This window comes from Perognathus longimembris, chromosome 8, assembly GCF_023159225.1.
Source record: "Perognathus longimembris pacificus isolate PPM17 chromosome 8, ASM2315922v1, whole genome shotgun sequence".
Lineage (NCBI taxonomy): Eukaryota > Metazoa > Chordata > Mammalia > Rodentia > Heteromyidae > Perognathus > Perognathus longimembris.
In genome coordinates, this window is record NC_063168.1 from 28,990,723 (window position 1) to 29,006,507 (window position 15,785).

Consider the following 15,785-nt stretch of genomic DNA (forward strand, 5'->3'; position numbering starts at 1 on the left):
TAGGACTCAATTACAATTAAGATGATATGATAATAATGATAAGCCAAGTTTCTATTTTTGTAAATGCTATAACATTAGCATAATGTTCTATTACTGAGGGTTGGAAACAGAGAATGGCAGAGGAAACCATGCTGGTCCTCCCACGGGTTTGGAGATGCAGCTAGAAGAAGCCTATTTTCTTTTTTTTTTTTTTTCAAATTTTTATTATCAAACTGATGTACAGAGAGGTTACAGTTTCATACGTTAGGCATTGGAAACATTTCTTGTACTGTTTGTTACCTTGTCCCTCATACCTCCCTCCTCCCTCCTCCCCCTTTCCCTTTCCCCCCATGAGGTGTTCAGTTCACTTACACCAAACAGTTTTGCAAGTATTGCTTTTGTAGTTGTTTGTCTTTTTTTACCCCGTGTCTCTTGATTTTGGTATTCCCTTTCAATTTCCTAGTTCTAATACCAGTATAGACGGTTTCCAATATACTCAGATAAGATTACAGAAATAGTGTAGGTACAACCACAGGAAGGTGATACAAGAACATCATCAATAATAGAAGCTACAGATACAGATGGGACGTTGAAAGTAGTTACAACTGTGATATAACAATCGTTTCCATAACATGGAGTTCATTTCACTTAGCATCATCTTATGTGTTCATAAGGGTATAGCTATTGGGCTCTTGTGATGCTCTGCTATGACTTGCCTAAACCTGTACTAATTATTCCCAATAAGGGAGACCATAGAGTCCATGTTTCTTTGGGTCTGGCTCACTTCACTTAGTATAAGTTTTTCCAAGTCCTTCAATTTCCTTACAAATGGGGCAATGTCATTCTTTCTGATAGAGGCATAAAATTCCATTGTGTATATGTACCACATTTTCCCGATCCATTCGTCTACTGAGGGGCATCTGGGTTGGTTCCAGATTCTCGCTATGACAAATTGTGCTGCGATGAACATTGTTGTGCTGGTGGCTTTAGTGTGATTATGTTTGTGGTCTTTTGGATAGATACCCAAAAGTGGGGCTGCTGGGTCACAGGGGAGTTCTATATTTAGCCTTCTGAGGAATCTCCATACTGCTTGCCAGAGTGGCTGAACCAGTTTACATTCCCACCAACAATGAAGTAGGGTTCCCTTTTGGCCACATCCCCTCCAACAATTGTTATTGTTAGTTTTCTTGATATATGACATTATAACTGGGGTGAGATGGAATCTCAATGTTGTTTTGATTTGCATTTCTTTTATGGCCAGTGATGTAGAGCACTTTTTCATATGTCTCTTGGCCATTGTCATTTCCTCATCAGAGAAGTCTCTTTGTAAGTCTTTAGCCCACTTGATGAGGGGGCTATTGGTTCTTTGTGGTTTTGTTTTGGAAGAAGGTAATTTTTTTAGTTCTGCATATATTTTAGAGATGAGGCCTTTGTCCGTTGAATGGTTGGTAAAGATAGAAGAAGCCTATTTTCAAGTCTGGTGTTTTATGTGACTAGCCAGTGAAGAGAAACCACTAGGTTAACCCATTTTCAAGGGAGAGGATTAATTTAGGACATATATCTGGGCAGCACACACAAACACATTCACATAATGATATAGAAATACATTCAAGGATGTGGCAAATGAAATGAACAGATTGTAAAATGTATGCACCAATGCCTAACAAAAGTGAAAAGATATACCAACCTCATTCCTAATAAGGGAAATTTACATCTTTAACTGTAATGTGATATCATTTTTACCCCCATCAGATGAGCATAATCAAAAAGCCAAAAGGACAAGATGGTTGATGAGGCTATGGAGAAACTGGAACTCTCACACATTACTGGTGGGAATATACACTTATACAATTCTGTTTAGAGGGAAGTCATCAAAATTAAAGTGACTCTTCTGCTTTAGAGAGATCTTATACTACAATTCTTGTGTGCTAGATGTAAAAGTTATTCATGGTGGCATAGAAAATGCCTCCTTATTACACACTCTCCCTCCTGTGGTTGAGAACCAGGGTCTTTGCACACTGGCCACTAATAGTTTTGCCATGCACTTATATATTCAAAACAAGGCATTTCATTCTGTTGGTTCTAGAACTTTGTTTATGACAGTCACCAATATTATGGGAAACTACATTGTACTTTATTAGTGATAAAGTATTCCATTATGTGCTGGTACCACAACTCTTTATTCTACTTATGAAATGTCTCTAGGGGATTAAGAATAATGATAGGAGCAAAATGTTAAATAGATTTGGCTATGTATGTGCATGCTTTTTTTTAAATCTATTTATTTATTTTCCCCAGTGCTGGTTCTGTTTTCTATCCATTAGTGGGGCTTCACCTTGGAGCCTGGGTGCTATCCCTGAACACTTTTGCTCAAGTCTAGCATTCTACCACTTTGAGCCACAGTGCCACTTCCAGTTTTCTGGTGGCTAATTGGAATTAAGAGTCTTATGGACTTTCCTGCCAGGGTTTCATGTATGCTAGGTAAGTACTCTAGCACTAAGCCACATCCCCAGCCCTTAGGTTTTTTTTTTTTTTTACTATAAAATATTTTCAATGTAGATTTGACAATTTATACCTCTAGCAGTTAACCAAAGTTCTTATTATTTCATATTTTTACCAAAAGTTCAAAATAATTAGTTTTTGCAGGTGTGTGTGTGTGTGTGTGTGTGTGTGTGTGTGTGCTGTTAGTATGTTTACCACTTGAGCCACACTCTGATCCCTTTTGACTTGTATTTGTTTATGACATAGGGTCTCATTAATTTTGCCAAGGTTGGTCTAGAATCATGAGCCTCCTGCTTCTGTTTCCTGAGTCACTGGAATTATAGGCATGTATCACCACAAGTCTTCTCAGACTTTTTAATGTGTGTGTCTTTATGGTTTGTAGTATGTTAACATTATAGCTTTGGTTTTCATTTTGCTGGTGATGAGTGAATCTTCATAGATTTATTATCTATTTGATTTTTTTGTCAAGTATATACTTAAAACTTTGGCCATTCTTTTTTTGAATTGCCTTTTTTATTTTTATTGATTTGCTTGTCTTTAAAAGTACTTTATTTAATACATGTATTAATAAGGGATCTGAATGAAAAATGATTAGGGCTGGAGGCTTACCAAGTAGCCAGAACACATTTACAGCAACCTATGATTTTTTTTCAAAATGCCTTTATGTAATTAGTTGGCACAAATGATCTATCAGACAAATTGAGCCTAATCATCTGCCCAGACCATTATCTCATCATCTTCCAGTGTGCCCTATTAATGAATGATGTTGATAAGGGTGGTTAACATTAACCAGATCCTTCCACAGGTGTAATACTAGGTCACTGGGTTGAGCACATCATGTCGGTTACTTTACATCTTTTTTTGGAGGCTGGTGGCGGGGCTTGAAGTCAGGGCCTGGGTGCTGTCCCTTCTTTCTTTGCTCAAGTCTAGTGCTTTACCACTTGAGCCACAGTTCCATACCTAGCTTTTTGGTAGAGATTCTCCTGGGCTTTCTTGCATAGATGGCTTTTAACACTGATTTTCAGATATCAGCCTCCTGAACAGCTAGGATTACAGGTGTGAGCCACCAGTGTCAGGCTCTAGAACCATTCTATGTGGAATGTACTATCAGGCTTAAAGACTTTAAATTATGTGAGCATTATATGTCAACTAGTGAGTGATGGGGCTGAGAGTAAGCTATTGTCTAATTCCAGAGCCCACATTCTGATACGAATTACCATACTGACTCAAAACAATGTTTCCACCAGGTTTCAAATTGGGGTTTATTGTATACTGTGGAAATGATTAACACTGCTTCTAAAAGAAAGGGACATAATTAAGGACCAAGTTTAGACATTAAATTCCCCCCAGAATAGCATACTGTGTTACGAAGAATTCTGACAGAAAGAAAATGAGGGTGAATAAAAAAAGCTCTGTTGAATCTTGGAATTATGTTTGTATCACAGTCAAATCAATTTGTGAATGACAAGTACAGGGTCTTTGGCCTTAATATCCTATTAATAAACATGTTGTACATCTTGACTAGGTAAAATCAGATGCTTATAAGCTGGACTGTGCTTTTAGGTTAGGATGATGAAATAAACAATGCAACCACTAATGCTTCTCAACTCTCAAAGCAAGGAACGGGGACAATACAATGGACTGTGTTGAGTCTCAAAGGGATTTGCTAGTCATTAATAAACACAAAAATGTTCAAGTATGGGACTCTAAACATTACTGTTTCTGGGCAAAAAGATGCATCCTCTCAAAAAACACCCCCCACCCCCCCAAAGAAAACACCCCACAACTATAGATCTGGGGAAAAATCTATTCCCAAGTTAGAATTTGTTGTTTGATGAAAGAATCATGAGTATTTTGAAATGAAGATTTGTAGCTGGTGGATGAAACTTTGAAAAGATCATGAGAACTAAGAACATAGCCACAGTCTGTGTTGTCAATGGAGTTTATATCAGATTTAATTCACAGGTGTTTCCCCCTTTAGCAGGAACCTTCTGGTGTGATCATGTTCACAGATCCAGTTTGGCTTGTAAAGCTGTGCTCTTTCTCCCTCTGATACCTTGCACAGACTTGTAGTTTCATTGAAAAAAACAATTTTCAATGTCTTCTAGGCTAAGCATTATTTCTCCCACTGCTTGATTGATGAAATCCCACTGTCTGTGTCTGAAAGGCAATGTCTGAGCCTTACATATTGCTTCCTGGCAGGCCACATTTCCATGCTCTGTGGAACAGACACACCAATGTAACTCTGTGTGCCTCGGGCTCTAGAACCCTCTATCTTGAGGGTATGACAGGGATTGTGTTTCATTTTAGCTTTTAGTAAATATAAAGGCCATGCAATTATACTGATATTCAGTGAATTTGGTTCATAACTCTTGTATGGCATTTAATAGCTCACTTGGTGAGAATACATTATCTCATTTGCTCTCCCCAACTATAGTTTATGGGAAACTGTGCTTTATAGTCTTACATTTAGTAATGAGGTGGGGCTGTGATCTTTGCCTGTGATTATATAGCTAGGGGCAACGCCATCGTTAAAACCCAGCTCTTCTGATTCTAAGACCAGTATTGTTTTATGATACCCAAGATTGGAGAATTACGGAGGACTTTCAGAAAGAGCCACTTTCAGCCATGTGCTGTCAGTCTAGAAAGCTAGTGGTTATATAAATGTCACATTGCTGCTCATTTGAGCAGAGTAAAAGAAAAATGAAGCTGTTGCATTGCTACCTCTAAGATAAGAAGTATTAGAGAAAATTGCCAACATACTTTGCAAAACCCTAAACATGACCAGCCCTCCCTGTGTGAGATAAACAGGGTTGCCCTGTAATTCCTCTGTAACCCCCAAAGTGCTGGGCCTTACATTCCCAGACATTTCACTGTGTGTTTCCTTACTTCTCCAACAATAAAATTCTGAAAGGAGCCATTTCAGTTTGTTCTTCCACAGAGATAGAAATCAGGATAAAAGAGTTGAATGCAAATATCCTATTTGAGAGGAGAAAGAAGCATTGCAGGGTATGGGACCATGATACATGAAAGGAATGGTAGCCAGTAAAGTGTGATGTTCTGGTCCAGGGCAACTGGACATAGTGTTAAATTCAATCCTCAGAGACACTGTCTGAGAGAGGGACCAGAGTATCTACATGCCAACTGCCATTAGCCACTGTTGAGAGATTCTGGGAGGAGGACCCCATCTCCCAGCATGCTGTGCAGGAGGGCAAAGTGGCAATTGGTAGGTTAGAAGAAACAAGTTCCCAGACAAAGAAATGTAGATACTGACAGGAAAATATCTAGATAAAAGCCCAAGGGATACTTGGAGGTACCTAAAGAGCCTTCTGTAACAGGATCCAGCTCTTGTAATGGGATTCTCTTTTAGAAGCCCAGAATAATAATTTGGAATACTATAATCCCCTGAAAACTTCTTGGTTACTTCTTAATGGACATTACCTCTTACTTGTTAACATTACCTCTTACCTCTAACCTCTTTAACATTACCTCTTTACGGACAAAAAGAAGATAGAAAGAGAGAAGCAACAAGAAAGGATGCAACACAAAAGTTCCCTGCACCACAGCAACTTCAGAGCAGGTTCAAGTCTCTACTCACACTTTCTCATAAATCTTGTTGGGATGTTCCGGCCACTCGATCATGCACACCACTCTGCTGGGCATGGTCTCTGTGGTGGAGTAGTAGCCCTGCGGGAAGGCCAGCAGGAGAGCCAGAACCCAGATGACACAGATGACTACTTTGGTGGCCGTGGCTGACAGCCGAGGCTGGAGGGGATGGATGATGGCCATGTACCTGGAATGGAGAAGAAAGGATACAGTTAACCAAAACCTATAACCATAATCATGATTTTTTTCAGTCAGTGAAAACTTCCAGAAACTATATTATTTTTATTAGTTTATTTAAAAATTTCGTGTGTGTGTGTGTGTGTGTGTGTGTGTGTGTGTGTGTGTGTGTGTGTACTTGGGGCTTCAACTCTGGACCTGGGTGATTTTTTTTCTTTTTTCCATTTTGTGCAAAGCTGGTACTCTATCACTTGAGCCACAGCTCCACTTTTACCTTTTTGGTGGTTAATTGGAGATAAGAATGTCACAAACTTTCTTGTCCAGGCTGGCTTTGAACTGTTATCTTCAAATCTCAGCTGCTTCAGTAGCTAGGATTACAGGAGTGAGCCATTCACACCTATTGTCCATATTCTATTTTTCAGATCTCTGACTTATGTCATATGATGCTGAAATCCATAAGAAAAAGCAAGTGTACATTTTTAAATATCTGAGGACCCATCTAACAACATTCTAAGGGACATTTTCATCACTTAAATCCTCATATTAGGGACATAATAACCAAGTACTGGTAAATGGCTTATGGAAAAATTAGAAAAATAAGAGTGAAGGTGGGGCTGGGAATGTCGCTTAGTGGTAGAGTGCTTGCCTACTGTGCATGAAGCCCTGGGTTTGATTCCTCAGCACCACATAAACAGAATAAGCCAGAAGTGGCACTGTGGCTCAAGTGGTAGAGTGCTAGCCTTGAGCAAAAGAAAGCCAGACTTTTCTAAAAAACAACCAAATGCAAAAAGGGATAGAGACATGGATCAAGTGGTAGTGTGCTTTTCTAACTAGCAGTAGGCCCAGAATTTCAATCTGAATTCCCACAAGGAAAAAAAAAGTCATGCATTGCACAAAAGAGGTTTCAGTCGATGACAGACTACATATGTGAATATGGTACCATAAAATGATATTGCCTAATGGTATCAGGGCTCTCTTTCTATGAATATACTCTGTGGGGCTTGCACAGTGATGAGATTGCCTAATGCATTTTCCACAGCATGTCTCCACTGTTAAGTGGCACATGATTGCAGGAGTTTAAAAAGTCCTTATGTAGTGTTATCAAAACTTACTAACCAAATATCAGTCCATATAATCAGAGAGGGATATAAATATGTATGAGACAGAAATCAGTAGTCCAAGGGTAGCAACCCCCATGGTTCCTGGAGAAATCTTCCTCACCTCCTAGAGCATCTGAGATGAGCATGAGGCACACAGCCTTATAAAAGTCTCCCTGTGTGCTAAAGCAGATGCAGTAGATGACATGAAAAGCTAAAGACAGGAGGGATGAAGCCTTGTTGAGAGAAATGGGAAACACAGAGAGGTCTTTGGTGCTATTCCTACCTTACTTCACAGGTAGGGTTTGGACTAAGCAGTGTTGTCTGAGTGAGTTATGTCCCTTTTGCATTTGTGCATCATCTCTGAGATAGTAGCAAGGAAGTGAAGAATAGTAGATATCACAATCATCATCTCTTACCACTTATAAGCAAATCATTTCTGCCCCTTTCCGTTGCAATGGCATTTCCCTATGGATATTTTTCATACAAAATTTGTAGATTCTTCTTTTAAAATATACATTTTTTTTGAAATAGGAATGATCCTTTTACAGCCTTTGGGGTTTAAATATTACCTGACACCACCCAGAATCACACTTTTAAGTCTCTGACAAGCAGGTATTTCTGGCATTTGTGGGACAGAATTGTCAACAGAAGCTTCACAAATGTACAAATAGCAGCACAGCTGTCAGCTGGCTTGACAAAATACTACGTGACTCTTTTTACTGTGGCCTTTAGACTCCTAGGATCTCCAGGTTAGGACAGGGGCCAGGGCTGCAAGTAAAGCCATTTCATTCAGATGTGCTCAACAAATTCTTACCTAGCACCTGCTACATGCAGAGCATGGCTGTTTTCTTCTGGCCTATGAGCATCTAATTTCTCCAGGAAATCAAGGTGTATCAATAATCAGCTACAGAATGTGACAGCAGGGTAAGTGACCTCAGTGTGTGATCCTTAGTGATGAGCCTTAGGGAAGCTTCAGAAGTAATCAAGCCTTGGACTGGCAGGTGGTCTATTGAAGAGGCTCAAAGAGGTGTGCTCAAGCTGGATTGGGGGTAAACCTGCTGTGCATCCTGTTCCAAGAGCAGGAAGCATTTGAAGCCTTCTCTCTGTATTAGGATTAGATTTGACTTCCTGGAAAACTTGATAGTTTTGCTTTGAAAAAGGCTTGAAATTTGAGAGTAGATTTCTGTGCATTTTTTTTTTTGTGTGTGTGTGCTGGGGCCTGGGCTTTCCTTCTTTGAGCTGTAAAAGCAATGATGCTGACAGTATAGGGAGCCTGGATGTTAGGGGGATGCTTCAAGTCTGCCTTTATAAATACACTAAGAAATTGTGAGCACTCTCAGAGTGAGTGCCTTCTTGACAATGGATGGGTATTATTAAAGTCAGGACAGATTAGAATTAGGAAGAGATTTGGAGGAGTTATGGGGTAGGTAACAAATGTAAATTTTTTTTCTTGTGGGATGTGGGTACTGATACTTAGGTTTGAACTCAGGGCTTGGGTGCTGTCCTTTAACTTTTTTGCTCAAGGCTAGTGCTCTACCACTTGAGCCCAAACTCCACTTCTGGCTTTTTGATGCTTAATTAGGGAGGAAACACACTTTCTTGCATGGGCTGGCTTTGAACCACAATTCTCATGTCTGAACTTCCTGAATAGCTAGGTTCCAGGCATGAACCACCAATGCTGGTTAACAAGAATAAATCTTTGAGTATGCTATCTGAGGATCCCAGTCCAAAGCCAGCCCAGGCAGGAAAGTCTGTAACTCTCATCTCCAATTAACCACCAGAAAACCAGAAGTGATGCTGAGAACCAAAGTGGTAGAGAAATAGCCTTGAGTGAAAGAGCTCAGGGACAGGGCCCAGGCCATTAGTTCAAGCCCCATTACTGACAAAGAAAGTGTGAAGATAACTCAAGTGGCTTTGAATCAAGCATCATTTGACTTCTTTAGCTCACTCTGATGAGCCAGCTACCATCAAGTACAACCCAAGACTCCAAGAACCCAAGTACAACACAGACTCCAAGATCTTTCATCTTTGTCTTGAAAAGAACCCTGAGAAGTCTTGATTTCCCAAAACGCAGTATTTTTTTTGTTTCCCCTCTCCCTGCCCACATCAAAAGCTAGACAAGCAACCATGCAGATGTCTTATCTCACTTTCAGTCTCCAGCACCACTCAGGTGTCTCCCCTCACTGTGCAATCTCAAACTATGAAAGAGGAAGAGACACACAGGGGAGACAGTGGTAATTACATTGTTCTCTTTAAATATTATCTCAAATGTAAAACTTTAATTTGTTTCTAACTCAGGATAAATGCTCAATCTTAAATAAATGAATCATAATACTCATAAGCCATACACCAACCAGTGCCACTCCATATAGCTAATGTATATGCTTCAGGGGGATTGCATCAGCACAATAGTGCCATAGCTTCAAATGGGTGGCAGAAAGCCATATTTTATCTTTATTGCAAAAATTGCAGTGTGGGAGCCCCTTTCAGTTAATGCTGATGTTCCTGAGTGTGGGAGCTGTTCCAGTGACAGATAAAACTACAGCCTATATAAAGCCAGAGACACTAAAAAAGATTGGCTTTCAAAAAATGTGGATATTTCAGTTTGTTCAAGACAGAATTATTGATAAATCTCTCTTTTCTCCAATCTGCATTTCTTCTTTTCTTGTATTTCTTGATTCTGGGATTTGTGTAATGTGCTTCTTTCTTATTTATTCAAAAGCTAGTACCATTTGGATAATTTGTCCATAGATGGATGAATATTTTCTCTCATACTCCTCATTCCTAGCTTGCATCCGATTAACATACATTTGTATGCTTATTATGATCGGCCATGAATAATTTCTTCTTATTTGATTATGAGATATCACTGAACAAGTGCTGCAAGCCTTGGGAAAATACATTTAATAAATATTTATTGATTGCTCTGTGCTCATGAGACTAAGGCAGTCAATGAAACATCATTCTGGTTTATGCATTAATCAGGCTGCCAGAGTCAGAGGTGTAGAGGCTGTGGGATGTGGATTTTGTTTTCCACTTCAGATTATTTCCAATTCACAAAGGGCCATCAGCTCTGATTTGAATTATATATGTACCCCACCCACATTCTACTTTATAAAAAGAGCTCTCACCCTGCATTCCCTTAATCTGTCAAAGTGTATACTATGTATGTGTTCTCATGATTTCTACTCCAGCCCTCAATCATTAGGCAGAGAAATTGTTCTTCCTTAGTGAGGACGTTTGTCCTATAAGCTCCTTCATCCATAATTCTTCCCCCCAGATCTCATCCCCATCTTTCCTCATTTGTTCAGAAATGGTACAAGTTTCCTTTAAGGAACCATATCTTCCTGTGTTCAAATGACCAAGGTAATTACAATTGAGAGTATGACTAGATAAAGTGTTGGAAAACTTTTGTAAAGTTCAGTCAGCAAGTATTTTAACTCCCAAGGAGCATATAGTTTCAATCCTAACTACTCAACTCTACCTTTGTAGTGTCAAAGTAGCCATGGACATTAAGAAAACTATTGGATATGACTGTGTGCCAATAAAACTTTATTTACAAAAACAGGTGGTGGGCTAGATTTGTTCCTGAGATTACAGCTTGCTGCCCTTTGTGCAAGTTTAGGTGAGTCAAGAGCAGGAGGAATTAGAACCATAAGAGAATACAATGTCATCTCCAGGAACATTCTTCACCTTTAGTGGCCTGAGGATGCTGAGTCTGAAGCTCACTGGGTAGATAAACTTAAAGCTCAACAGCAATCAGGAAGGTGGTCACCTGGAATCTGGTGTTCTATCTGAGCACAGTGGTCTCCCTCCCTCCCTCCCTCCCTCCCTCCCTCCCTCCCTCCCTCCCTCTCTCCCTCCCTCCCTCCTTATATACGCTACTTATTCCACTACCATCTACAGAAATCTTATCTATCCTTTAAACATAGATGAAAAAAATCAATTTCTTGCCCAGGTACTGTGGGCTCATGCCTGTAATCTTAGCTACTCAGGAGGTTGAGATTGAGGTTCAAAGCCAGCCTGGGCAGGAAAGACAGTGAGATTCATATCTCCAATTAACTACTCTTATCTCCAATTAAAAGCAGGAAGTGGAGCTGTGACTCATGTGGTAGAGTACTAGCCTTGAGTGAAAAAGTTCAGAAACAGCACCTGAGCCCTGAGTTCAAGCCTTAGGACTAGCATATATTAACTGACCCCCCCCCCCACCACACAAAAGAACCCAAAAATCCAACCAATCAACTGACAGCCAACAAAAATAATCCAAAACATCTTTTTTTATGAAAAAGTTTTGATTGTGTTAAAACTGCACAGAGATAATTATAACCATATTCAACTGAAGCATCCTGTAATATTGTCCTGTTAGCCATGTTACCTTATAGATCCCCACATTCTATCTGGTAGCAATTTATACTTTACTCCTATTGCTAGATGTCCAGCTTCCTGAGGAGTGGGACTGTCCTCACCCATCTCTAAATCTTCTGTAATAGGTAACTTTGCTTGGGTGTGTCAATTGACTTTGCCCAAAGAACTCCTACTTTATTAAATAGCTGCAAGCTGGTGGCTCCTCTTGGGGCATGACAACCATTAAAATACAACTGGCTACTATCTGAGATAGGGTTGAATGTTCATCTTATGCAATGTAACATTGGCATTCATTTAATATTTTCTTCTAACCAATTTTGAAGTTTTTTGTAATCAACAGCAAGATGTATTTCTTGTGGGGCTGAAACACTGAGTTTATTGGGCTTGGTAGGCTATGTATGAACCACTAGTATGACACAATGTGTTTAGCATTTCCCATTTTTTGCCATTCTCTTCTCCAAGTAATAGCCATAATGTTTGCATAATCTTAGGCTTGACTTTTAACCTTGGCAACAGAAAACTTAAAGCAAGGGCAGCTGGGACAAAGGGGTGGGTTAGGAGTGAGTGTCAGAGAATGAGCTGCTTCCACCTCCTCCTCAGGATGGGCCTCTTCCACACTTCTCTATTCAACCCATGGATAGTGGATATAGGTGCTGGGGTTAGGGTGAACTGAGTGAGACACTCAAAGTTTTTATTTAAAATTTTGTGATTTGTGCATTCTTTGCATTAACTTTGATACTTTGAATTATTGCATCAAGAATTTGGTGCTCACTTACTGAAATTTTGTGCCCCTTAAATTTTGCTCCAAGGCAATGGCTCATTTGCCCTACCTCAATCTTAGCCCTGATGGTATCACCCACTCAAGCCTACCAGGCAGGACAATCCCTGATTAAATGCAATGGATGCAGACTTTTGTAGAGGTGGGACTTCTATTCTACATTGGTGGTTTCGATGGCTGCCAGGTATACCAGTTAGCCATACTGTTCTGTGCCTACAACCTTGAAATGTCTTAGGCCCCAGACCCCAGTGTGCTCAGATCCAGGAGAAGCCTGGGAAATTACCAGAAATATGATCAAGACAGATGCTGACTAATCCTGCAGTGTGATATGGTTATTTGGAACTCTTGCTACAGCTATTTTACTTCTTTTTTTCCCTTTCACTTCTTTATTGTTAAAGTAATGTACAGAGGGGTTACAGTTTCATACAAAAGGCAATGAATACATTTCTTATCCAACTTGTTACCACCTCCCCATTTCCCTCCCCCGCCATGAGTTTTACAGTTGGTTTATACTATATAGCTATTTTATTCTTATTGCTCAATGTAAATTATAACAATTGTTGATTGATATGAAGATTGATTGATAGTGCCTTCTGGGTTACAAAAGTATTTAAAACATTTTTGTTTCTAAATTATATTTTATTATGTTTGAGTAGTTGTAAAAAGGGGTCTTTCGACAGTAATGTTATAAATAAATGTGCATAATTAATGAAAAAGTAAATGCTAGTTTTCTGCTTTTCAACAAACGTTTCCAATAAATGTGTAATTTACACCGAGTACTATTAAAGATTTACTTTCGGTATGAGGGACGAGGTAACAAACAGTACAAGAAATGTATCCAATGCCTAACGCATGAAACTGTAACCTCTCTGTACATCAGTTTGATAATAAAAATTTGAAAAAAAAGAAAAAAAATAAAGATTTACTTTCTATAGGACTACTGTCCATGTGAGAAACAAGAGACTAATCTGCTGAAGAAACATATCTACAACAATACATTAGTTATTATTTTAAGACAACTGTGTAGATGGCACACCTATCATCCAGGCATTGGAAATGCTGAGGGAGGAGGATCTCAAGCTTGAGGCCAGCCTGAACTACACAATGAGAACTTATCAGAAAAGAAAACAAGCCAAACAAAACAAAATAAGTGCTCAAAGACTGTGTATATGCAGAGAAAATGGAGTATTTGCCTATCTCCTTGTGAAGCATGACTTATCACTTAAATAATTAATTTCAGTGATTTTCAATTCCATTTTTTTGGTGCTTTGTACAAAGGGCCAATTGTTGGCTCAGTCAGCAGAACTTGGCAAGTAGTTAAATTATCCCAATTTTGTATCAGGCTGACCACATTTTTCAAATGGAAAATCATTTCAATAATGATTCAATTCTCTTTTAATCCAATTGATTCCTGAATTCAGTTTTTGGAAGGTGAAACAGTCGACATTGTGAATGGCATCATAAATTCATTTCAAATTTCAACGACGAAGATAAATTGATTTGTTTTGCATTGCTGCTAATATGAGCATGCATTAAAATAATGTTTTTGCTAAATTAAGAAACCAATGGAACAGAAATGTACTTGGAACAGGTGATACATAATTTGCAACTGTGTCAAAACAAGCCTTGATGTTTGATTAGTTGAAACAGAAGTCATAGTTGTTAAAATTTACAAAAATATGGTAGGAATAGAGTAAGTGAACTACCTTTTCTTTTTCCTTGTTATTGATTTATTGATTTGGTACCTGTCCTGGGGCTTAAACTCAGGGCCTGGGTACTATCCCTGAACAATTTTTGCTCAAAGCTAGTGCTCTCCCGTTTGAGCCACAACTCCACTTTTGGCTTTTTGATGGTTAATTGCTGACAAGTGTTCCATGGACTTTCCCACCTGGGCTGGTTTTGAATCCATGATCTCAGCCTCCTGAGGAGCTAGAATTACAAGCATAAGCAACTGGTACAGGCTCATTAATTTATTTTTGATCATTTGTATTTGACAAATATAAAATTTTGTTTTGTTAAGATTTTAGATATGTTTGATCCTTTGACTAACTATTTTATGAACGATCTCAAGTACCATAACTGACGGGTTGAATTTATGTAAAATTAGTTGAAAATCTCTTATCAAAGTATTTTCAGGTGGATGCCATATATCCATTACCTTTGCTTCTACTGCTTTTATAAATGTTTATTTTTGGAAGTATTGGGGTTTGGTCTGGAATTTGTAAGGTAGGTATTCTCAATTGAACCATGCCTCTAGCCAGTTTTTGGAATGGTTGTTTTGAGATAAGATTTCATTTATTTCTCTGGCTTATTCTGCACTTCTCAGTGGATAAGATAATAAGCACATGCTACATTCCCAGTTGTTGGTTGAGATGGAATATTTTGGGTTTTCATGCTTGGGTGGTCTTGAACTATGATCTTTCAGTTTTCAGTCACACAAGTATCTAAGTGTATATATATCAGCCATAGTGCCTTGCTATGTAACTGTGTGTGTGCATGTGTGTGTGTGCGCGTGTGCGTTCATGCATGTGTGTGAGTGCATGTGTGTGTGTGTGTGTGTGTGTGTGTGTGTGTGTGTGTGTGTTTTGCAGGTTCTGGGGGTTGAACTCAGCGCCTGTCCCTGAGCTGTTGTGCTCATGGGTAGTGTTCTACCACTTGAACCACAGCTCTATGTTTTGGAGGTAAGAGTGTCTTCTGCCTGGGATGGCTTTGAACTGAGATCCTTAGATTTCAGACTCCTGAGGAGCTAGGCTTACAGGCATGAGTTAACAGTGCCCTGCTTATCTACCTGCTTTTTTCTTCATCATACGTTTAGCAAGACTTACTTAACCTCCTCTCTGTGTCACAGTAGAACATGGAAAGTTCCATGGTTAGTGGGAGTCTTGGTCTCCTGGAGAGGCATAAATGGAGATAAGGAGGAGCCATATTGCTGGCTGCAGGAGTTACCACAAGCATGAAGCAAAAGCACAGCAGACAGGAGTCTCTGAGAAACAGGCAGGGAAATCAGGGGTATTTCTCAGTGGAGATGACATTTGAATTTGACCTGGAAGGTTGAGTGGGAGTGTGCATCTCCAGAAAACCATGTGCAGCATATTTTGTAGGAGGAGGCAACAGCATAAACAGAGGCCCAGAGGGCTGCAAAGGAGTGGCTTGTTTATAATCACATCTGACATTTAATTAGAAGCCTATCCAGGAGTTCAGGGCTGTGTCTTCTGTTCCTCTGAATCTTGTAAGACCTGTTCAGCACAAGATAGCTCTTACATACAGATGCTCTTACT

The 15,785-nt window shown here is 39.3% G+C and overlaps 1 protein-coding gene across 1 annotated transcript in view; it reads right to left on the minus strand.

The window, feature by feature from the left end:
* The window catches only part of Tacr1 (tachykinin receptor 1), a 166,182-nt gene that overhangs the window by 54,914 nt on the left and 95,483 nt on the right, over positions 1-15,785 (minus strand). Inside the window, exon 2 of the mRNA XM_048353576.1 lies at positions 6,080-6,274. Within this exon, the coding sequence (XP_048209533.1) occupies positions 6,080-6,274 (195 nt within the window). The remainder of the gene's footprint in view (positions 1-6,079; positions 6,275-15,785) is intronic.